The sequence below is a fragment of the Lutra lutra genome, chromosome X (assembly GCF_902655055.1).
Source record: "Lutra lutra chromosome X, mLutLut1.2, whole genome shotgun sequence".
Lineage (NCBI taxonomy): Eukaryota > Metazoa > Chordata > Mammalia > Carnivora > Mustelidae > Lutra > Lutra lutra.
The window spans coordinates 13,019,744-13,044,042 of NC_062296.1; the positions used below are offsets into that span (position 1 = coordinate 13,019,744).

General features: G+C 45.3%; 1 protein-coding gene across 1 annotated transcript in view; it reads right to left on the reverse strand.

The window, feature by feature from the left end:
- Window positions 1-1,744: 1,744 nt before the first annotated feature.
- Window positions 1,745-24,299, reverse strand: part of F9 (coagulation factor IX) — a 32,928-nt gene continuing 10,373 nt past the window's right edge. The window contains exons 4-8 of the mRNA XM_047716805.1: window positions 23,793-23,906; window positions 16,707-16,835; window positions 14,300-14,496; window positions 4,761-4,875; window positions 1,745-3,860 (exon numbers count right to left, since the gene is read on the reverse strand). Coding sequence (XP_047572761.1) covers window positions 3,313-3,860; window positions 4,761-4,875; window positions 14,300-14,496; window positions 16,707-16,835; window positions 23,793-23,906 — 1,103 coding nt within the window. The 3' untranslated portion in view covers window positions 1,745-3,312. The remainder of the gene's footprint in view (window positions 3,861-4,760; window positions 4,876-14,299; window positions 14,497-16,706; window positions 16,836-23,792; window positions 23,907-24,299) is intronic.

Genomic DNA, 24,299 nt, shown 5'->3' on the forward strand with positions numbered 1-24,299 from the left:
GGCCCCCCACGGCTGCACGGCACGGTGGGAAGCTCAGCTGCCGTGGGGGTCCCGGCTTCTGGAGCAGCTGCTGTCTCCATTGCCACGAGGGTCTCAGCCCGCACAGCTGCCGGGATGACACTGACAAACCTGCTCTAGAGGTCAGATGGCACATCTGGAAGGCCCAGTGCTCCCCGCTGGGCTCGAAGCCAGAGCCCGGCCCCGCAGGTGTGTTCCACACGTGCTCCCGAGCGCCCGCTAGGAGCCGGGCTGCAGCTCCCGCCCCATCTTCGCTGCCACTCTGCCTCCCAGACTCCCTGCGGGTGCTCAGTCGGTCCTGTTTGTCAAGGAGAGCATCGCTGGTAGGAATTCTAGATGCTTTTCGGTCCCAGGTTTGCCGAAAGGGTGGCCTCCCCTGCGAAAGTCCCCCAGTGCGCTTAGTGCTTCCACGGTTGGGAGCCAGAGACCTGAGCTCGGGTCCTGGCTCTGCCCTTGCGGTCCTCTGGCCGTGGCCTTACCTGGGCCTCTAGCGCCGCCTCTGTTAAAGCGGCCCAGTGGTTTTGATGGTTTCTATGGGCCCTTGCAGCTCTGACATGTTTAAATGGGACTGGGAGCCGTCAGGAGTTGTCGAGGAATTATAAGTATACAATTAAGCGACTCTGCGAACTGGTCTGCCATGGTTTAGGAGAGCGGGGGAGAAAAGCCTTTCTTTTTCCCTGGACGGAGCAAGTCGGACAGGGCTCTGTTCCTGCCATCACAGAACAACGCACCTTCCCAAGAACCCAAACCAGCCCCACTTGAGCAGCGAGTTAGCATGACTGCACCGCACGAACACGCTTTTCTTCCCGCAGCAAGAGCTCCGCTTTCATCTGTCACTTCCAGTAGTGCAGCGGCTTGTCTCCGCCCGTTTAGGTGAAGTGCTCCAGTGACTCTGAACGCACTGATGACTCTTTCACTGCCACGGCACGTGCCCCAGGTAGAGTCTAGCGAGGCCCTGACTCCGAAGTCGCGGGCCCTCAGGTGGCTCGTGATCAAGCCTGTCACATTTGAGCTCAAGGGAAAGAGGATAACTGGGGCTCAGAGCTTTCTGGGCCCGGGATCTTCTTTCTCTGCCGCCAGGAAGACAATCACAGGAGGTGTAAAGCCGCCCCCCATCGCTCCCTTTGTCAGGGGTAGTCTCCATGGCAACCAGGCCAGAATGGCTCCCTTTGACCAGCTGCAGAGTGCTGGGGTTACAGACCCTCCGTCATTCAAATGTGAAGTCACTGATTTCGAGCATGAATCAGTACCCTCCTCAAACCTAACTGACGATTGTAGCTAACAATAGCAGAGCTGATTTCTTTTGTTTATTCTGGAAACCTCCATCCCGCTCATTATTGTTATTTATTATGGCCTCCTTTCAGGATACTTAACACAAGGCTAATTCCTGCTCTGGGATGAACACGGGTTCAGATTCAGCTAACATTTGTCGAGCCTCTCCTGGTTTGGTCATGTAGTAGGCGTGGACAAAGCAAATTATATACGGTGTTTTAGTTCACTCACGAAATACATAAATGCGGATTCAAGTTTAATGAACATGTTGGTGTTCGGCACGCAGTATTCAGTCCTTGAATATTTGTTGAATGAAAGAATGAAAGCAGGAAATCACAGACTATCAAGGTCAACAAGGGCCTTTGAGAGCATCCTGTCAAACTTCATTGTACAAATGGAGAAATCAGAGCCCCAGATGTGGAGTGATTTATTCAAGGCCATAGCCACAGCTGTTTAAACTCGGTTCTGTCCTAGGCGGATCCAGACCACTGCCCTCTCTAGGGCACAGAACACATCGCCTCAGATGAAAGCCAGTGATAGTAGAGCTTCAGACTCTGATGTGTCGTATTGTCCTTGGACAACTTATGCTCAGCGTTCTGCTGAATGTGGTGTTTGTGCTACTTCTCTGTGAAAGATGTGACAGGAAACGCTTCCTGAGAAATCTGAAAATACGTTAATTGGTACTTATGTTTGAAAGATTAAATTAAAAGGAATTCACTAGTAAATCTTGAAAGAAATCAGCAAGAGTGAGACCTGGCTGGGGGGTGAGGTGATGGCTACAGCTCAGTGGGGTCAAAGCATTCCCAAACGTGATTTCTTCAGGAGTCTCACAAATCATGAAATACAGGGTGACCGATTCACATCAACCAAATTCACAAAAAGCTGCTCTATGAACCAGAACATCGGTTTATTAACTCATAATGGAAGCCATTCTAACACATCAAAGTACCTGTGTAGGTTGGTCAGCAACCCTATAGAAAATTCAATATGGAAGGTCTAATTATAATCGGTCGCCCGGAGAGCCAGAAAAGGGGGAGTGAGCCACCAGTGCACCCTTCTCTACAGTGGGGATATGCTAGGTTAGGAGACAGGACTCTCATGTTCTCTGGTCCAGGACAACTTCCTCCTCAACCCTGGATGGTACTGGAGATACACTGAGTTGATGTCACCCTTCTCAGTTACCTCCATCACAACACAATGACAAGCTCTTGGGGAACTCTTTTGATGGGTCATTCCTTCCATGATGTGTGTATTTGAATAACATGACTCTCTCAGAGGAACTTTTCCTCCAAGATCTTCAGGCGCCTCACTTCAACCGGATGCTCCGAAAAGCAAGTCAAAAACCAAACTGAAAGCAAGTCTGGGTTTGACAGACATGTGTAACTGTGGACAGCAGTAAAACAGTGTGATGTGTCCCTTCCCTCCTTTAATCCCTTGTAGGGAGAGAAAGGGAGAGAGAGAAACTGATTTCGGGATTAGGAGATGGAAGAGATAGAGGAATTGGGAATAAGGGTACAGAAAAGGAAGTGGTGTTTTCTGGTGAGTTTCAACCTGTCAGCTCCTCCTGTGTTCTTCCTTTATGAGTGTGGTGCCGACCTTGTCGTGAACTAGACCAAAGAGCCCAGATACAGATCTAAAACATTTTGAGGATTTTGGTGGGAGAGGTAAGAAAGATCTGGAACATGGAATGCTGCTAAGGAGGGAAAGTCAAAGAGTTGCTCTGGTGGAGAAACTTCATGCCTCATGGGCAGGATGAAGAAGTTCACTTCCCAGTTTTGTCAAGGGCTAGACCTGTGGGAATGGTCACAATTTCCTATCACAGTACGTTTCTTTAGTGATTCCATTTTCTAATCTAGTTACTCTAGCAAAATAGGAATTCTAGACAGATTTCTCCCCAGAAAGAGAAAAAAGCAGTATTCATAGGATGTATGCGGTTAAATCTAAAGAGATAGGAAAGCGATTAGTAAAGGACCTTGTCCATTTTCAACCCCAAATACGGCAAGCTTGGAAACAGATTTTTCTTTAAGTGGACTTTGTCTTTTCTTTGATCCAGTTAACATACCGGGACACCTTTGTATATATGCCATATTTTCCTTTCATTGCACACTCTTCACCCCAGCTAATGATTCCAGTTAAGAAATTGACACCTTCCACTTCGGTGACGTGGGGCCCCCCGCTATCTCCCTGGCATGAATCTTTACCGCCCTCATGGAAGCCAGCACAGAACATGTTATTATAGATGGTGAACTTTGTGGAGCGAAGGCATGTGGCTCGGTCAACAAGTGGAACTTTAAGGTACTGGAGAACTGAAGCCGATCTCCCTCTGTTGAAGACTCTCCCCCAGCCACTCACATAGCCGGATCCAAACTTGAGGAAGATGTTCGTGTATTCCCTGTCAGCAATGCAAATAGGGGTCACATAGCTGTTGAACGTTAAGGGTTCATCCAGTTCCAGAAGGGCGATGTCATGGTTGTATTTATTTATAGTCGCATTGTAGCTGTGGTGAAGAATAGTGCGAATCACGTTTCTCTTTTGCTCTGTATGTTCCTTCACCTTGGTGTTATGTTCACCTACGGAAAGAAAATTTCTCTTCGGTCACAGGTAGACTTACATGTAAGGAAACAGCTTGGCCAAGATTTTCAGCATCCCTGAATTAACTGGCAGCCAAGTGTCAATGATCTCATTCTTATATTGCTAGGATTTTGGTAAAATGTAATGAGGAGAAGTGAGTTGGGGGAAATTGGAGGGGGAGACAAATCATGAGACACTGTGGACTCTGAAAAACAAACTGAGGGTTTTGGAGAGGAGGAGGATGGGAGGTTGAGTGAAGCTGGTGGTGGGTATTATGGAGGGCACGTATTGCATGGAGCACTGGGTGTGGTGCATAAACAATGAACTCTGGAACACTGAAAAGAAATTAAAAAAAATAAATTTTTTTAAAATGCAAAAAAAAAAAGTAACACGTGCCCATGCAGACATTTCAGACCAAAACCCCAATGGGGACCAACATGGAGCTGGTGTGTTCTCCCATGCTGGTATAAATCTTACATTGTTCAAGGGGGTAATTAATCTACTTGGCATGAATTACCCTACACTCCTAACTTCAAGTATTTCGACCCCTTTTCTGAGCACAGATGATATATTCATTGGGTCATTCAAAGGCTGTGCCAGGCCCCAGAGGTACAAAGGCGAATGATACGACATGGCTTTGGGGGAAGGCTCAGTCTGGTGGGGAAATGCACACATCATACGTAATTGTACCCCTTTGAGATGGGGGCGAAACTGGGCACGTCGAAAGAACTTTGGGGGGCTTGGAGGATGGAAGAAGTTCGGGTCTGGAAATATGGCTCCCCTAGCACTAACCCAAATTATTTCGCAAAGAACTTCGTCGACCTTAGGAAAATATGATGCACCCGTCATATAGAAGGTCTAGTGATCCTGCAGATTCCTACCCTTTTTTGTTTATTTACCTGCAACCACAGTAATTTTATCACCAGGCTCAATGCAGTGGGCTGCAGTTACCACCCATTTTTCATTGATGATGGACCCTCCACAGAACGCATCGATCTTCCCATTCAAAAGGACCTGTGGAAACAAAATCGTGAAACTGACTACCTAAGGTGTTCGATCCAGAACAAAAGAAATATGGGTGCTGTTGACAGGAGTGGGCACAAAGTTTGATTCCAGGTGCTGGCAGAGCTGGAGTGTTTCTGGAAAGTGTCAGCTTTGCAGATGAGTTAGTGTTTCTGGAGCGCACTTAACAAAGCCATTTCTGTAACTGACTTGAAGAGGATGTGCAGGGAGAGCTAGGGGGAGCTCTAGAGGAGGCAAGTTAGGAGGGGGCGGCTTCTTTTGGTGATTTGGGGCCCTTGGATGCCTTTTCCAGGTGAGTCAGATTCTCTGATGGCACAGATTGCTTCATGGGAATATGGCAGCTAAATTTGGAAATTTAATTGACTCCTCCAGATCCATTGTTACTATTGAGTTTTCTGTCGCTGCATGAGGATATCTTGCTACAGGGTGATTTAAGATAGTACTGATCTTTCCCTCGGGTCTTTTAAAGCCCTTTGTAGACTATGAATTGAGACCTCTGGCCTCCATAGAACTGTGCTTACAGCCATCCGGGCGGTAAGGAACAGCAGGACACATGCACTCTTTTCCCCTAGCCCTATTCCACTCCCCGCTGGCCGGCCAGTAAGCTGCCTCTGTCCTGAAAGATCTCCTTAGCTGCTGTGCTTGGGCCAGGATGGAGGCGTTCGGGGGCTGGTTTGAGCCCGGGCATTATTAGACAAGAGGCCAGTCCATTCTTTCATCCGTATATCGATTATATAACCAGAGTGGACGGTGGATATTTTTACCGCCTCAATATTTAGATCAACTCGGAGAATTTTTCACTTCCAGTGTGCCCAAGGGCCTCGAGCCACCACTTCAGGAAGAAAGCTGAGAAGTATGGACACTAGAGGGCGCACTGAACATTTGGTAAACCTTATGCGGGAGCCGACTAGCTCTTATAAACTCATGTTCTTTTTCTAAAGCACACCTCGTCTCACACTATAAATCCGTTTCTCAACTAAGGAAAAAAAGTGATCAATGACCTCAAGTGTGAGTCTGGGAAGGTCCTTGGTGCATATTCTAGTGAAGATTCTTTTTGCCTTGAATTCAATTTACTGAACACCTACTAAGTCCTAGACAGTCAAGCGTCAGCCTCCTACCCGGAGAACTCTGGGGTGGACTCACGGCAAGCCTCTGACCCCTTTTGCTTTTCTTTCCTTTTCTAAGATTTTATTTATTTATTTGACAGAGAGAGAGAGAGAGACAGCAAGAGAGGGAACACAAGCAGGGGGAGTGGGAGAGGGAGAAGCAGGCCTCCTGGATCATGACCCCAACCCAAGGCAGACACTTAACGACTGAGCCACCCAGATGGCCCTGACCCCTTTTCCACACTTTACTTTCTCATTTTCTGGCTGTTGTTTTTTTGTACAAGTATATGTAAATAAATAAATGCTTTATGTAAAAATATAGGAAAACTCACATAATAACATAATAAACACCTGTGTAGCTGCCATCATCCAGACTTAACAGTCATTCTTAATTTTTTTGAACATTTATTGATCGCTTACTATGGACTAATCACTGTGCTAAGGCTTACGTACATTTACTACAACACTTTGTGGAGTAATATTAATATGCCCATTTACAGATGAGCAAACCAAGGTTTAGATACGTACATTAACTCCTTTAAGGTCAGTGGTGAAGCTATAATGCAAAGCCTCGTCTTCCGGCCTTCAGAGTCTACGCTCCTAAGAGCACAGCGTGTCTCCAAGTGCGGTTGGCGGGCCAATGGCAGTAGAATCATCAGGATGCTTGTAAAATCCAGATTTGGAGGGCCCACCCCACTCGGCAAATAATCAGAATATTTGGTGGGTGTGACTGGAGGAAATGAAGATCTCCAGAAAATCCCTATGCATAAATTAAGTTTGAGAAATTCTGTTTCCGAATTTCCAAGGCTTCATGACCTTTATGTTTCAAAAGTGCTCCATCTACACAGAGCTGGCCACATAATTTGTGGGGCTCAGTCAAAAGTGAAAATGTGGAATCCCTTGTTCAAAAGCCAGGAAAAAACATGCCATTGAAAATACTTAAATACAATTTTTTTTTTTCTTTCCTCAGTGGTCTCTTGCAATCTGTCATGGGGTTTTTATTTTTTTATTATTTATTTATTTTTTTAAAAAAGATTTTATTTTATGTATTTGAGAGAGAGGAGAGAGAGAGAGAGAGAGAGAGAAAGCATGAGTAGGGGGAAGGGGGAGAGGGGAGGGGGAGGGACAAGCAGACTCCCCGCTAAGCGGGGAGCCTGACATGGGGCTCCATCCCACGACCCCGAGATCACCACCTGAGCCGAAGGCAGATGCTTAACCGACTGAGCCACCCAGGCACCCCAAGGGGTTATTTTATTTTATTTTTTTAAGTAGGCTCTATGTCCAGTGTGGAGCCTGACATGGGGCTTGAACCCACAACCCTGAGATGAAGACCTGAGCTGAGATCAAGAGTCAGCTGCTTAACTGACTGAGCCACCCAGATGCCCCCATGGTGTTTTTAATGTTACTACTTCATGTCATGCTTTTTCAGGCCTCGGGGCTATTTGCTGGGAGAGTACAGACACTAACGGGCGCCCGGGAGCTGCCCCCTGTGCTTTGGCATGCAAGCACAAATACCCTTGGCTACCATGTCCCCCTCCTACCAGTCCCATGTCGCAGCAGAGGAAGGTAAGTCAATCGGCCCTTCTCGCTGGCCCAGGGCACCAACCAACAGTGGAGGCGTGATTCCCAAGGGATTACAGCTTCCATGGCGGGACGTGCTCAGCACCTGCAATGGAGGTGGGCAAGAGGCTTGCCCCCACCATCCACCCTCCAAATGAGCTGTGACACACACCTAAGATGCTATGTAGCCATGCCCCGTCCCCAAACGGCACAGAGTGTGTACACCCAACCTTGACCCTCCCTGTGCTGGTGCAGGAGGAGGGTGACGATGATGGCTGAGGGGGGTATGCCAGCATGCCATGAGCTGAGGGTGGCAGTGGCTATTGGGCATGTATGGGGAGGAGGAGGCAGGCCTGGCCAACGAACCAGGTGACAAGGGAGTGGGAGGTCGAGAATCCATCCCAGGGAGGTGGTGAGAAGTTCCATGGAGGTAAGTCGACATCTCTCAGTCTAATGGGTTGGTTAGGCCAGACTGAATGATATCCACGGCCCCTGGGCACAGAGACTATGATGTAGCTTGTCTGACTCCTGGCAAAGACTTGCTGCCTGGAGCTTCTATTCCTTTCTGGTGGATGGCTGAGAAATAGGATTGTGTTTTTTTGAGCCTGAAGACTGTTGTTGTTGGTGGTGGTGTTTTTTTGTTTTTTTTTTTTGCCAATCTCTGATTGGTATTAGAAATTTTAGCAAACGTCTTTGCCAAGAAAAAGCCCTAAAATATATTTGCATTTAAAGATATTACAAATGACTAGATTTTGGAATGTTTGCTTGGCTACTGCAGGATCACAGCTATCTAAATATGAGCTATTTGGGGATGAGCTGTCTGCTTGGCCAAGGACAAGTTCTTGTAAGACATCACTTTGGAAAATGAAGGGAAAAACGGGAAAGCATATGTTCTGAGCAAGGCATCCAAGTTCTGATCTGTCAACCCTTTTCATGTTTGTCCTATGCTAATAGGAGCCTGTTTTCTCTCTTTCAGACACATACACAGATGCCCACCAAACTCACCCACATCTATCTACAAAGTACACATTCACATAGCTCTTCTGACGGACGCTCTTCATTGATAATGCCACCCCAGAGCACTAGCTGTCCCCCAGCTATTCTCTTCCTAACCTTTAACTTCAATCTGGCCTTCCCCTGTGATTTTCAGTAAACTCTTCTCTCTATGTAGCCACCTCCAGCTTTCCAATGACATCTTTTTTCCTGTTTGCACACTTGTTCTCTCATATAAAAAGCAAAACCATTTCTGCACAATGTACAGCTTGTTATGCCCACCGGTGTGACTCACCCAGCCATTGGTCCGACTTCATTTTTCTGGGCACAGAGGGGATGCTCATTTTCTTTTTCATTTTCGGTTTTTAATGGTTAACTACACTCATCATTGAAATAGCTTTCATCAATCCATCTTAGAGAATAATAATCTAAATGTTCTGTCCAAAATAGTTTTGTGGGGCCAGGTGAGATTACATGTGTCATGTTTTTGTTTCTCTTAATTGAAACTTTATCATTTGGGGGTTACTTTTTCCAGGTCAGGACGTGTCTATAGTCTTAGACCCCTCATATAAAATCTTTCTCCCAGTCCACCCCCTTTCCAATGTAAAGGGAGAAAAAGAAAAAGTTCTGATTCATACATAGGGTAACTGTGTGCTGTCTTCCATAGGGGTGTGTCTTAATCTGATGGAAAAGGTTGGGTGTGTGTAGATAGCCCTCCAGGTCAAGGCCTTGGGTACATTTAAGGATGGCTTCAGGCCTAAACTGAGGAAAGCCGAGACTGGGGACAATGTTGAGAGGTTTTTGAAGATTCTTTAGGTCAAGAACAGAATACGGAATAGACAGACAGCTTCTCAAGACATTTTGCTGGTTGAAACAGTTGCATATTGGCAATTGTATGTGATACAACCTAATATAAAGGTTAAGGGAAGCTTAATTCACCGCTTGGCTTCTATTGTATTCTATTTTTTCCAATCCGGTAAAATGATCTCCAGATTATTAAATGTAGAATAACTATGGCTAATACAGAGCTGAGGTCCATGATGAAACAGAAAATAGAAAGACCATGTACTTCACATTCAAGGCCAGACAGATCCAAACCTAGAACAGAACGTGCGGGAGGAGCTCTTGGGGCAAGTTTGCCCGTGCTCAGAATTATTGGCTGACAGGGTCAAGGGCAAGGGACCAAAACCAAATTAAAGCTTTAGAAAGCCAAAACATGGTGTTGCTTTCTCAAATTTCTCTTTTAAACTGTTGATGAAGGTGGTCTCATAGTACAGGTGTTTTGATTTCCCTTTTCTCTAATGTTCAAAGGTTTTCATGGCTTCCCTATGTAGTATGAAATTTGAGTCCTGTTTTTGTTTTCCGCTCTAAGGATAATAGTGACTCTAGAAACTATCCTTTCTGTCCCTGTGTCCTGCGCTTCATCCTCCAGCTTCCTCTCCCGGCTCCTGAAGTGTCCCAGCAGAGTCCCTGTCCCCTCTCCCTGAGCTCTCTAGAGGCTCTGAACCCTCCGCTGGTGGGAAAATGAAGGAAACTGGCCTCACGCCCCGCCCGCCGCAGGGAGGTTAGAGGTCAGGCAAATCCCCGGTGCCTTTGACCTATAGGGGTCGGGGTGGGGCTGGCTGGGCTGGAACCGGGAGGGGATTATGGGAAGCCCCGGGGCAGGGGGCGGACCCAGTGCGGCTTGGCCTCCAGCCTGGAAGCAGAGGGGAAAGCCCTCAGTCAAGGTAAGGACTGAACGCGGCCACGACCACGACCACGGCCACGGCCACGCTTGAGCTGGGGGCCAGGTGAGCCTCACTTCTTAGGGTCCCAAACCTGGCTGGAGTGGCAGAGGTCCGCTGGGCTGCCCTACTGTCCCACCAGGTGAACCAGGGCCCTCGACACTCCCCACGGGTTTACCAGGCCGGGGCCGTCGCCAGCTCTTCACGTGAACAAAACCCGAGTTTTCCCCCAAAGCCGCGCAGCCCCCGTCACCGACGTGGGGGTTGGAGAGGCTTTTCTTAACCGGGCCCAGAATCTGCTTGCCTGCCTCTGACTTTCACCCATAAACCCTCAAAGCAAAAGCCGCCCTCTCCCTTCCCCGTGGCCCCTTAGCTCTTGCCAACAGCTAACTAAAACCTTTTTCTTAGCTCACTGAATCTCTCCAGCTTGACGCTGTTCATTACTCTAGATGACAGCGACCTCTCTGTGTTCTCTGTGTGATTTGTTCACCCACGGAGTCGCTTTATCCCCCCCCCTCCCCCACCACCCTTTTCAGGAAGCATGGGAATTGGGAATCCTTTCTGGGTGGTATTACTGAACTGTTTCGTGTTCCCGAGCCGTAGACCTATTTTGGCTGTGGAAACCCCAGCTGATGCTTGGCCTTCTGACGCCTTGGCTACAGCAAGTGTGTTGCCATCTTGGCGGCAAATCAAGCATTTCCACCTTGCACAGGAGTGGGGGATGTGCCACTGGCCCATCCACAAAGGACAGACTCTGGTTTATCTCCTGTTGCGTCTTTGAAAGTGACTTTTGTACACTTAGTTTATCTCCTGTTTTTGAAAACTAGTAACCTTTTGTGAGACAGTGGGTGGAGGTGGGTGTGGAGAGACAGCCCTTGGGTGAGAAGGAAACTGCAGAACGATGGTAAGGTCTTTCTCAAGTGTTCTAGAAAGGAGCTCAGCTCTACGCCTTTGAAAAAGACTTAAAGTTAGTGCTTTGTGCCTCTACAGTCAGTAATCCTATTTCATGTGGATGAACTAGGGAGTCAACATGTGCATGAGTGGTCTTGAACATTCCAAATGGTCTTAGCTATGCATGATGGGAAAGAGTTAATAGGTGTACTAACTATGTAAGTGTGCAATGAAGATGACATGAAAAGATTTGAAATGATGTGCATCTTTATATCTTCTTCCTTACCAGTACACCTGTAACCAGCATCTAACAGTTTCTTCTACTTAAAAAATATAGCTTGCTAGAGTTACTAAAATTTCTATTCGAAAAGACTTGATTTGTTAAAACATTGGCAAGCATCTAGCTTAAAGGGGGTGGGTGGAAAATGGAGAGATTATATGACTAAATTGAGACTTTATACCCCCCCTTTAGATATTATTTGAGTGTGTTTGCCAATTTCATTTATGGGTTGACAAGGGGACAAAGCTAAGCCCACAATGGGAGCATCCTGGGATATTTTTTTAATCCTGGATTTTTTTTGTTTGTTTCTTTTGTTTCTTTTTTTAAAGAGAAGTCATCTTTTAGGTAATAAAACACCCCTGGCTTTGCGGATCCTTCCCACTCTAGGGACTGCTTTATGTCCCACAACCCCGAGGAAGTTAATTATTATAATGTAGGATCTTTTGTTCCAACCACCTATCCCTGGAAGTTGGATACATAATGAATAAGAATGTGCAAGAACACAAATAATAAAATTAGATAGAATTAGATACATGGATGTTAAATAGAATGAAAGCGTAATTAGAGTGGCTGAATCCAGTAGTGATTGTTCAAGAAAAGGTCAATGGGGAAGATCATTCTTACAAAGAATCATGAAGGAGAACAGAGATGTGGATGAGTGAAGGAAGAAGTCATGGTGGGTGAGGGGAGCAGTGCTGGTAGGATGCCTGGATAAGGGATAGAGGGGGTATCAAGGAACACACAGTGTATTTTGGTGGCTGTAAGATCAAGTCCAGCAAATATTCTTTTTTTAAAAAGATTTTATTTATTTATTAGAGAGAGAGAGAGAGCATGAGAGGGTCAGAGGGAAAAGCAGACTCGCTGCTGAACAGAGAGCCCGACATGGGACTTGATCCCAGGACCTTGGGATCATGACCTGAGCCGAAGGCAGATGCTTAATAGACTGAGCCACACAGGTGCCCTCTGACAAATATTCTTAAAAGCAAATCCAAGGTGGGGCATCTGGGTGGCTCAGTCGTTAAGTGTCTGCCTTCAGCTCGGGTCATGATCCCAGGGTCCTGGGATCAAGTCCCACATCGGGCTCCCTGCTCAGCAGGGAGTCTGCTTCTCCCTCTTCCTCTGCCTCGCCCTCCCACTTGTGCGTGCAGTCTCTCTGTCTCTCAAATAAATGAAATCTTTAAAAAAGAAAAGGCAAGGCCAAGGTAAAAGAACAGAAAATAATAGTCTTGGTTGTGATGGCCTACCACCCTTCACTACCATTCTTTACAATGTCGGTGCCAATCCCTACCTCCTAGGCAAATGTTCAATATCTTAAGACCCATTATGTTGGAAAATGTCAAGCATTCTGAAGAATCCTGAATAGATACATAGTTTCGGAGAATTCCAGTGGTGTTAAACCTGGGACATTTACCTGATCCTGGCTTAAATTGTTACTGGTTTGATGACTGAAAAGTCCTTGATGCTACTGGTCCCTGATGGCAAAAATTCAGACCTCAGTAGAGGTAATATTTTGGAGCAAAGCATCTTGAATTGCCACAAAATCATATGACCATGGCTACTAGGGAGTTTTGAGTTAGACTAACCCATTACAAGCACCGTCCAATAGAACTTCCTGCAATGATGGCAGTGTTCTGTGCCTATGCTGTCCAGTGCCATGGCCCCGGGCCATACGTGGCTCTGTGCACTTGAAATGTGGCAGGTGTGCCTGAGATGAGTTTTTAATTTTACTTAATGGCAGTTGTTTAGATTTAAGTAGCTACGTGTGGTTAGCAGTTATGTGATTGGACGGAACCACTTTACTTAAGGACCAGCCTGGCTCCTGGGCTCTGGGGCCCACGTCTTCTCTCAGAATCGCTCAGACTTCAGCTGTAGGGTCAAGGATAAGTTTTGCTACAAATCTAGCTCTTGGTTGTTGGCTCAGAAATGTGCACAGGTGATTCGCATGTGGGTTGTTTGCAGATCACACCTGGAGAAGATGTGTGGCTAGAAATGTGGGTACCATGAGTTTACTGTTTGGCATTTGGTTCCTTTGGTTCCAAATTGTAGTATATGCATCAAAATCACCCAAAGGGCTTGGTAACTAGCACACGAGTTGCTGCACACCCCCCCACCCCCCAGAGATTGTGCCTCAGTAGGTCATTGGGCTACCACACGAAAATCTACATTGCAAACAGGTTTTCAGGTGACTCTGATGCTAGCCCACTTTGAGCCTTGGACCAAGCCCCTATTTCAGACCCTAGTTCCAGTAACCCAGTTCTTGCTTTACTCCGTCCTACGTGACTCCTTTTAAAAATCCCTTCAAGGGTGCCCGGGTGGCTCAGTCACTTAAGCATCTACCTTCAGCTCAGGTCATGATCCCAGGGTCCTGGGATCCAGTCCCACATCCGGCTCCCTGCTCAGCGGGGAACCTACTTCTCCCTCTACCCTTCCCCCATGCTCATGATCTCTCTCTCTCTCTCCCTCTTTCTCAAATAAATAAGTAAAAAAAGAAATCCTTTCAAAATAATCCAATTTCTCTGGACCTTCGAGACTTTCTCTCACCACTTCTCCCATGAGCTGAAGTAGTACCCTGAACCCCAGTATCTGTGACCTCACTTCCACACCTCCCAGTTGCATGCCTGGAATCCTGCTCTGCTTTCCTTGGTGTTAGGCTCTCCTTGACCTTGTATGGTTGCTGTCTTTGGACTTCTCTCTCACTAGCTCCCTACCACTGATGGCTTCTTCGTAGTGCTTAGTATTGACACTTACCTAAATGCTTCCCCCACCCCAACAGGCCTGTCTGGTGCCCACGTCTCAGCCCCCGCCTGGCTTGTCCCTTGCCCTCTGGGCTCCAGTTTTGACACACCATTAATAGAGAGTACCTGCCAAGGGAATTGGCCTGGTTTGGCATCTTTCCCACCAACAACTCGAGTGAGGTCGTTGAGCGGTTGGGTAAGGTTCTCGGAAGTTTTTTCCGCTTCAGTGGAATTTTCATAGTCCATATTGGAAAAAAAAGTTTCAGCACGGGTGCGTGTCGTAGAAATGTGTGGGACAGAAACTCTTCCACATGGAAACGGCACTAGAAACATGGGAAAGGAAATTTAGCATTCTAATATTCCTCATTGGCAAGGAAAGCATGTTTTACAGAAATCGAGAATGAGGCCTGTCCTTGTCACTTCTGAGAAGCAGGCCCATCAATATTTTAAAAATCTAATCAATGAATATAGTCTCAAACTAAAAGGTTAATTGCATTATTTTCATGGAAAGTTTTCAAACCCTTCATGAAAAGAACATTTGGCTCAGGAATCCATCATCTTTACGGAAATAGAATAGGTGTTCCAGAATCAAATTTTGTAAGTTTTATAAAGTCTAATGATTTTTTTTTTCTTTACTAAAAAGTCTTACTCCTAAGTACTGTCCTTAAATGGGATTCTGAGACTGGTGCCCCATAACTTTAACTTTAGAGTTAGGTAAATGGGGTTTCTGTTGCTTTATTGGGAACCAGGCTTTTTTTCATAGACTAGAATACCATCTAGTCTCTAAGGTGGATTTAGGGATACGCTGGGAAGAAATCATGATTTAACTATTTAATTAGGAACTGAATAAATGAATGGGGGGGCGCCTGGCTGGCTCAGTTGGAAGAGCATGCAGCTCTTGGTGGTTGGGTTGTGAGTTTGAGTCCCACGTTGGGTGTGACTTAAACTTAAAAAACCCACAGACCTTTAACCAAAGAAATTATTAATGTGATTATCACAGCCACATCCTCCTGGGAACTGGCCACCTTTTTACCTTGGGTCAGTTCATTTCCTAAAGGCAAGAAATCATCTCCTGCTGTGTTGGGGCCAACCAGAACGGAAATTTGTAGTCAAGCCAAGTCACCTTACATTTCATTTTCATTTCTCACTTTGCTTCTAGCCACATTCCTTATAACAGACATTTCTATAACAACCAGCTGCAGCAAAGTATCATGACAGCATGTGGTTGGGAAAACAGGAAATTAGTTCAAAATACTTATGTATAAATATATATCATCAACAATGCCAGAGGAAAGGGACCATTACTATTGAAAGGCAGGAAAGCTTATTTTAGGTTTGGCCTACTTACTCTGCTAAGAATAAGGCTATATTCAAATATAACACTTAATAGTTCGAGATGGTTCGCAATCCTTTTTTTTTTTCTAACATAGAAGGACTTTTAAGAGCTTAGCTACTATGCCATCTGTCTACACTGGAAGTTAGATTTTGAAGGTTAAAACATATAGATCTTCTTCTCCGGAGCTGGGCTGGCTGTGAAACGATTCATGTGAAGAACCAGGCAGAAGGACAGGGTGGGTAGGTCCCTGAAGCACTAGACTCTTTTAGCTGCAGTGGCATGTATACTCGTGGCTTCTGGTCCTTTCTTTAATTTCCTCTGCCAGGTGCTTTGGTGAGATAGGTATCGAACCCAGTTACAGAGGAATGATGCATGATTTAATGTACCAATTTAATACCAGACTTTGCAGATGCAAAAGAAATTATATCTAGTTTGCTTCAAAAAGGCCCCTCATTTATCAAATATAATTGATCTTGTGGAACCTACTGTTGTGTGTGTGTGTGTTTATCAAAGTTTCTATTACCTTCATTTCAGAGACAAGCAATATGAGTGTGGAGTGGAGATGTTCTGAATGCCCCAGTCAGCTGTCAACGTGGTGGCCTGGTTGACATGACTGGGAAACGTTGTTTTGTCCACGGCTGTACAGACTGTGTTGGTCAGCCTGGCACAACCTGAAGTAGATGGCTCTCAGAACTATTCGGATGCCAAGTGTGTAAACTCAGCCCCGTGTAAACTCAGGCCGAGACCCAAGGATAGGAAATAACCTTCTTGGAGTAAGCCAGCCACACCCCGGCAGAATCAGGCTTAACATTTACCATCCCGTGTACTAGAAGCCTATCGGTCATTCCTTTATGTATCTTTTATGGCCTGGGATTACTATCATAATTTGACTCTATGAATTCCAGATATACAGAAATCATGCAAATTGATTGCTTCGTGATCTAAAAGTCAGAAAAAAGAAATGGACCCAGAAAAGATTTCAGACTGAGGACAGTTACAGAGTTTCTATTTAAAATGGCGATGCCATTTAGAAAGTTATCCAATTCAAGCTACTAATCTTTTCTGTGATCTCAAAAGGAAGTAGACACGAATAGGGATTATATAATTATATATAATTATATATTATATATTATATAGATTTGGAGGATGGATCTCCCCAGGCTTAAAAAACAAAAAACAACTGATTTAGATTTTGACCTGCTGGTTCACAGGACCTCCGGTCTTCCGCAAGTTGGTACCCCATGGTACAGGAGCAAACCACCTTGTTATCGGGGCCCAGTTTGCAAAACTGGTTGCATCTGCCATTCTTAATGTTGCATGTTACATCTGAAAGAGAGCAAAATAAACAGCAGTAGCATCATTTCCATGTGCATTTCTCAAGAGTGCCAGAAGCCACTGACTCACGTATAGGCCACACATAAGCACAGGTCATTCATGGAGAGAAGCTTGGGAGCCTCGAGCTAAGAGTGGAAGGAATGATAAAATTCTTAATAAGGCATAAAAATGGCAGCAATAGATTTGATTTGGCATAAACTGAAGGTTTGGGTGTTCTACTTTCCCTAAATCTTGGACTGCAATTTTAAGAAGCTGTTTATGAAAGGATAATATATATTCAGGGATGTCCCTCAAAACTTCAGGGTGAATTTTCGCCAAGTGTGTGCACCTGTTTAAACTAATCGATGGATGGGCCATTATCCCCATCCCAGAAGTTCTCCCCGTGCCCCCTTCCAGCCCTATACTGGTCCTCCTTTCCAAAGTTACCATCCGTTAACAGATTCTAAGAGTAAATTTTGTCTGTTCATGAACCTTATATAAATAGAAGCTCGCCATATACACTCCTCGGTGTCTTTCATTGAAGGCTTTGTGAGTTTTATCCATGTTTTTTGTACAGCAGTGGTTCATTTGCATGCTGGGTAGTATTCCATGGTGTAAATATTTCTGTTTTTATCCATTTTACTGTTGATGAATATTTGAGTTGAGATTCCAGTTTTTGGCTCTTAGGTGTAATGCTATAATGAACATTCTTAATACAGATCTTTTGATAATATACGTGTGAGTCCTGGGTATATACTTATGAGTGCAATTACTGGGTCGTAGGTTCAGGTTTAGTAGATACTGCCAAGCAGTTTTCTGAAATACTTGTACAAATTTAATTTCCTACCATCAGTGCCAGTTCTTGGACATATTTTTTGCTGGTTTCTTCTCCCACTCTGACTTGCCTTATTTGTCCTAAAATAGTGTATTTTGCTGAATAGAAGTTTGTAGGTTTTTTAATGTTTTATTGATTGATTTGAGAGAGGTGAGAGCACAAGCAGGGGGAACAGCAGGCAGAGGGAGAGGGAGAAGCAGGCTTCCCGCTGAGCAGGGAGCCCGATGCGGGGCTCGATCCCAGGATCCCGGGATCATGACCTGAGCTGAAGGCAGATAGATGCTGAGCTGACTGAGCCACCCAGGCACCCCCACAGTTTTGTTTTTGTTTTTGTTTTTAGATTTTATTTATTTTAGAGGGGGAGAGAAAAAAATCTCGAGTAGACTTCCTGCTGAGTGTGGAGCCAGTACTGGGCTTGATCTCGTGACCCTGAGATCATGACCTGAGTGGAAATCAAGAGTTAACTGCCTGAGCGACCCAGGCACCCCACTGAAGTTCATGGCTTTAATATAAGCCAATTTATCTAAGCACACTTGAAGCTGGCTGCGGTAGGTTTATATCAACATTAGAGAATGAAATCAGGTCCCTTAAGGGGGCTAAATGCCAAACACATTATGTGTGGGCACTGATGAGCATTCTAGTGGCCCACATTTTCTTTACTTTCTGGTATGATCTCCCTTATTAACATGAAGTGGTGTTCTTTGTCTCTTGTGATCCTTTTTGTCGTGGATTCTATTTTGCCTGATGTTAAGATCGCTTCACCAGTTTCTTTTTGTTACCATTTACCTGAAGATCTTTTTACATCCCTTTATTTTAGCCTCCTGGTGTAATTTTTTCTAGGTACCGCTTTTGTCAACAGCATACAGTTAGATTTTTAACTCCAGACTGAAAATTGCCATTAACCCTGGTTCACATTAACTCTGACTTCTGATCTATTTGGTTCATTCCTGCCATCTTATTTTGTATTTTTTAATGACTGTGTTTTTCTTTGTTTCTCATGTGCAGTCTCGATAACAGGAGGTAGCATGGTTCAGGGCTGGCCAGCAGAGACCTGCTGAGTTAAGAGAAACAGGGCTCTGTCTGCCCTTGGGCCTGTTTCTGTCTCTAGAGCAGCACAGGGACACATGGAAAGGAGATGCCGTTCCCCTCACCTAGCTGTTCAACAGCAGTACCACTTTCAAGAGAAACGCTCACTTGTCAGTGTAGTGAGGACATGGAAGGTTTGAAAAAGCGTGACTCTATTAGACGCCTGCTGTGTTCCTTAGTTCCTCAGTTCCTCCCAGCCACACGGTGTCTTTGCTGGCGCTGTGGCCATCCGCTCTGCATCTGACTTCTGACTCAAGCAGGTGCAGCCTTGGGTTGCCTCGGCTCCTATCTGCACTGTGTGCCTCTCCCCTCTGACCTTGGTGCTTCCCTGTTGATGCCGAAGCATGGGATGTCGCGTCCCCCGTGCAGCAGCCCCTGGTGAGTACAGCTTGGAGATGTGGGGGGGGGGGGGGGGAGTTAACGGCCCCTGGGCTAAACTTCTGACCACTGGGAGACACAAATTCTCTCACTATCTCCCCTCCCAGAGGGGCTGTCCTGAGGCCAGTTCCTATGGCTCCTTGGGAAACAGTCTCAGGAGGTCCAGCGATCAGCTGCAGATGAGGAGAGATGACTACTTCTATGATCAATTCTCCTCTCCTCACTGCCTCACACCCCTGTCCCTTACTCTTGCTCCCTAGGATTGCACAACCTCGTAAACAAGTTCAAGTCACAGACTCTTTTTTCCCTCCCTGGGGGAATCCAGGCTCACAGAGTGACCACATGGTTTTGGAGTATATTATGGATTTTTGAGTGTCGGATCTCAATTTTCAAATGCTATTTTACAGGGGCTAACATCGGTTAATGTAATAATTTGCTCATGTGCCTTACTGTTACTTCAGGAATTAAGGGGAGGCAAATCGACTGTTGTCAGGTAGGCAAAGGAACCTCCCTGAGCTTTAACCTGTGCTGCCAATAATCTACTAAGGGCGTGATCCAAAAAGATGGCACTTGGTCCTTCGTATTTATTTTTAAAAGACCTTTCTCCTTACTCATGGTGATTACATCCCTGGCTCTTTTCATGTTATTGGCTATTACTTTGTTGTTACAAAGCAATACTAAAGTGTTCAGCCGGATCAGATACCACCTGTAGAAGGTGTTCAGTCGGTATGAGATTGTGGTCAGTTTCCAGAGGTAGGTGGTAGGTGCAGCCTGCTGGGGTTCAGGGCACGTGCCGTGGGAATGAATAAACTCAGGGTGGTTTTCCCAATTCTGATTTTTGTCCTTGGCTAAGTTACGAGACCTGTCTGTCATTTTCCTCATTCGTCATTTTTCTTCCTGGTTTGGGTTATGTGTGCAGTGCGAAATATTGCCGTCCAATCAGCAGTCTTTTGCTCTCAGAGAAAGGACTCAAGATTCTGGAAGTAGAATAGTAGCACACGGAGTTTCACGGGGGAGGTCCGTAACCCAGGATCTAAGGAACAGTCACTATGGGACTCATTCATCAGTGTGTTATTGAGCATTTAAATGTTTGGCATTGTGTTGGGTGTGGGTTCTCCCTGGTCCCAAGGTCGGTCTCTGTGCCTGGAATATCTGTTGAGCCTCTCAAAGCATCTGCTCTTTTTTCCCTTCATATTAGCCCAAACACCTCTTTTTTTTTTTTTTAAAGATTTTATTTATTTATTTGACAGAGAGAGATCACAAGTAGACAGAGAGGCAGGCAGAGAGTGAGGGAAGCAGTCTCCCTGCTGAGCAGAGAGCCCGATGTGGGACTCGATCCCAGGACCCTGAGATCATGACCTGAGCCGAAGGCAGCGGCTTAACCCACTGAGCCACCCAGGCGCCCCAAACACCTCTTCTAATTCCACTCAGGCCTACTACCAAAGTTATCCTGTTCTGCTTTCTTTGACTCTGCCTTCATCTTCCCTCATATATTCAGTCATGTGAACACCAGATCTCAGACAAAAGATGTTCTATTTGACCAGCTTACCATAGAATATGTTGGTAGTTAGCTAAACTCAAGATATTTTCTTTTCTCCAGCCCACAGCAATACTCAGTAAATAAGAGTATGATGTCTACAACAATGTGTCAGCAAAGTGTAAAAAGCGTTTAGGTGCTTGTGATTTTTTCTGTGGGTAGATGCCTCTTATACTCTTTAGACAGGACAGGAATGACCCAAGTTCTTACAGACCTTGATCTGTCTGGCAAGGTCTCAGACCTGATGTGTAAGTGGGGACCCACAGCGGTCATTATTCTAACCACAGGGACGCAGTGACCAATCCATTGTTATTCTTTTAACTAGAGAACAGGCCTTGAGTGTTTGTACCTCCTTCTCCCAGAGAGGAGCCTGATGAACAAGGGAAAAGGCAAATAACAAGTTCTTAACAATGGAAATCTCCGTGGCCCCCCCATTTTTTTTTTCTAAAGACAAGGGTGAGGCAAGAAATTTGGGGCATCGATGCTCTGTAAACTGTGTCGTCTAGCAGCCTTTGAGGTCAGTCTGCTGATCAGTTTGAAGCAACAGCTTACATGGGAGTTTGTATACGCTTCTGCTTTCCCCTTGTCTGAGATAAAAAGATTTTTGGGAGAATTCCCACTCTGTCTCTGAACCAACTGCAGCAAGAGGATTTTTCTCAACGTGGATCAGGGAGACTGGGGGAGAGCGAGGCTCCCTAGAGGCCAGATACGGTGGTCAAAGCAAGGGCAACAGCAGAGCCCTTCCCAGACCAAAGTGTGCGGAACCTGAGGCCACCGTAGACTTACTTCCGCTGTGTGCCCCACAGCCTCGCACGGGGTGCAAACCCTGTTATGGAAAGTCTCTGCTTATATTACATTCCTCAGGGCAATTCTCCTCCATTAGAGTGTCTTCATTTAAACTAAAGACATTTAGAAATATTTAAGGCTCAACACTATTTTTAAACAATTGCTCCTAATTTTATTTCATTTTGTTTATTTTTTTAAAAGTAAGTTCTGCGCCCACCGTGGGGCTTGAACTCATAACACTCTACCCACTGAGCCCGCCAGGCGCCTTGCTAAACACTATTTTCATTTACGCTATACTACAATGTGCCCTTGGTTTTGAACTGAGACTAACTGAGGTAATTCGTTCCCTCAGCTCCAATGGCTATGTTATTTAAGCTGATAATAAGTAACGACTCCAAAGATTTCCCTCAGTTTCCATAATAGCAGGATCAGATTTATCTATGGAAATCTGAATTTGAAATTGGAACCTTCCAGATGGAAGTAGCACTGCAGAGATCTTGCACGAGTTACCACACCCACAGGAAAGGCAACAGAGGCGCTGGTTTGCCCCCATGCTCAGAAATCTGAGGGAATGGGGGTCCGAGCTGAGGGTACCGGTTCATCCACCTGTATCCGTTCTTTTCTTTCTTTTTAAATGTTATTACGCTGCCACCTTTTCCTTTTGTTATCTTCTATTCTCTTTTTGTCTTTTAGCTCTCAAAGGGAGATGATCAATGGGGTCCTCTTTAGTCCCAAAAAGATTTCTGAACATTACAGGTGACTTTTTTTTCCTTTCTCTGTAGGACAGCTGCCACTGCTGAGTTTCATTTTGTTTTATGCCTCTTTCATCTGTGTCAGGTGCATTGTTGGAAAGTCTTAATATATAGAGTCCTGCCAGTTTTCTACTCTTTGCTCTTAGTCAGGTAGCCTGTGCTGTTAAATTCTTTCCCTAGAATAGCATCTCCATTCATCTGGAGTTTCAGGAGAGAGAGGGAGACTCTGTCATTAGCGTGGTGTGCCTTTCACAACCATAAAACCAGTAATCTTGCATCCAGAAATAATAAGCAAGTAGGAGAAGGACTTGGGGATTTACTGCTCCAATTGCCAAAATCCCAAGGGGGGAGAATATTCTAGGCTATGAGGAGGAAAGAGGCACCGTGCTCCTAAATTTGCCATGTAACTTTTTTAGTGTAATCCACATAGTGAAATGCAGGAGTGAGCTCCGATTTTTGTCAACAAATTTAACATGGGAAGTGGTTACTGTGTGTAGAGAAGTGCCTGTTTGATGGAGAATTGGCCTCGCCATTTCTCAATTCTATATTTCACTGATTTCCACTGCCTATGTTGATAACGATTTAGTCCTGAGTTCAAACAATTTTATGGGTTTGGTTTTCTTTGCATTTTGTAGATAGAGGTGTGGGTTTTGGTCAGACCAACTAAAGTTCAGGTTCAGGCTCAACCATTGATAGCCTCTGTGATTTTGAGCTATCTGAGCTATATAATTTCTTCATCTGCACAGAATGGAGACAATAATGGCACTGAGGGCCTACAGTTGTACTGAGTAATAAATGAGGGGAGCGTCATTATTCCTTAATATTAGCTGCCATATATTAATTACTTTTGCTCTTTCTGTGGTTTCTTGAACTCATCCAAGAAACTAGGACTACACATCAAATGAATGTTCATAAGCTTGGAAAGTATATGCTTTACATGGCGCAATATTATTCAGCCTTTTGAAAAAAAGAAACCCTGTCCTGTGCAACAGCACGGATGAACCTGGAGTACATTACACTAAAGGAGACAAGCCAGTCACAGAAGGACAAACACTGCATGATTCTACTTATTTGAGGTGTCGAAAATAGGCAGACACATAGAAACCGAGAACACAGTTGTGCTTGCCAGGGGCCGAGGGAAAGAGAAATGGGGGAGCTGCTGTTCAGCCGGTATAAACTTTAAGTTATGCAAGATGTAGGCCTTCTGGAGAGGTGCTGTACTGTCAGCTTCAAAATTTGTTACAAGTAAAGATCTCCTGGGGCATCTGGATGGCTCAGTAAGCTAAGCGTCTGCCTTTGGCTCAGGTCCTGATCTCAGGGTCTTGGGATCCAGCCCTTCGTGGGGCTCCCTGCTCAGCAGGGAGTCACCTTCTCCCTTTCCCTCTGCCCCTCCCCTTGCTCGTGTTCTCCCTCTGTCTCTCAAGTAAATAAAATCTTAAAAAAAAGAGAGTATAGATCTCCTGTTAAGTGTCCTTTACCACAATAAGAATATGTTTTTAAGAGAAAATTATGATACATAAATATTGCACTTTCCGGTTTCATCTGGTTCCACAGGAAAATGTGGAACCATGAGTAATCAAAAAGTGGTTACTTACCTACTTCACAGTTCTTTCCTTCAAATCCAACTTGACACCAGCACTCATAGGAATTGATGTCATCTTTGCATATGCCGCCATTTAAACATGGATCGGACTCACATTGATCTCCATCTTTGAGATAGGTTAAGAAAGTTAAATTAGCAAATCAGGTGCTTCGAATGCCTCTGTGCACAGACTTCTGGGGAGGGGAGCCTGATTTTCGGGTCAGAACTGCTGACGCTGCTGTTTAGGGGTTGCCCCCATCTTCCTGAATTTCCAAGAACAACCCGAACAAAGGTTCTTAGGCTACTACTGTCCTAGGAAGTTGCTCTGAGGAAGGCAGTTTATGCAATCAAGGGAAGAGGAAGAGGGAGAAGAAAGTCTGAGGTTAGACATGGACTATATGTGCCTGGGGGAAAAGGGTTTGCATTCCTTTCTTCGAGAACGATGACAAGTTGGTTCTAAACCAAATCCCAGCGTTTCATCAGTTGGTAACTCTGTGTCATGCAGGGCCCACTACGGTAG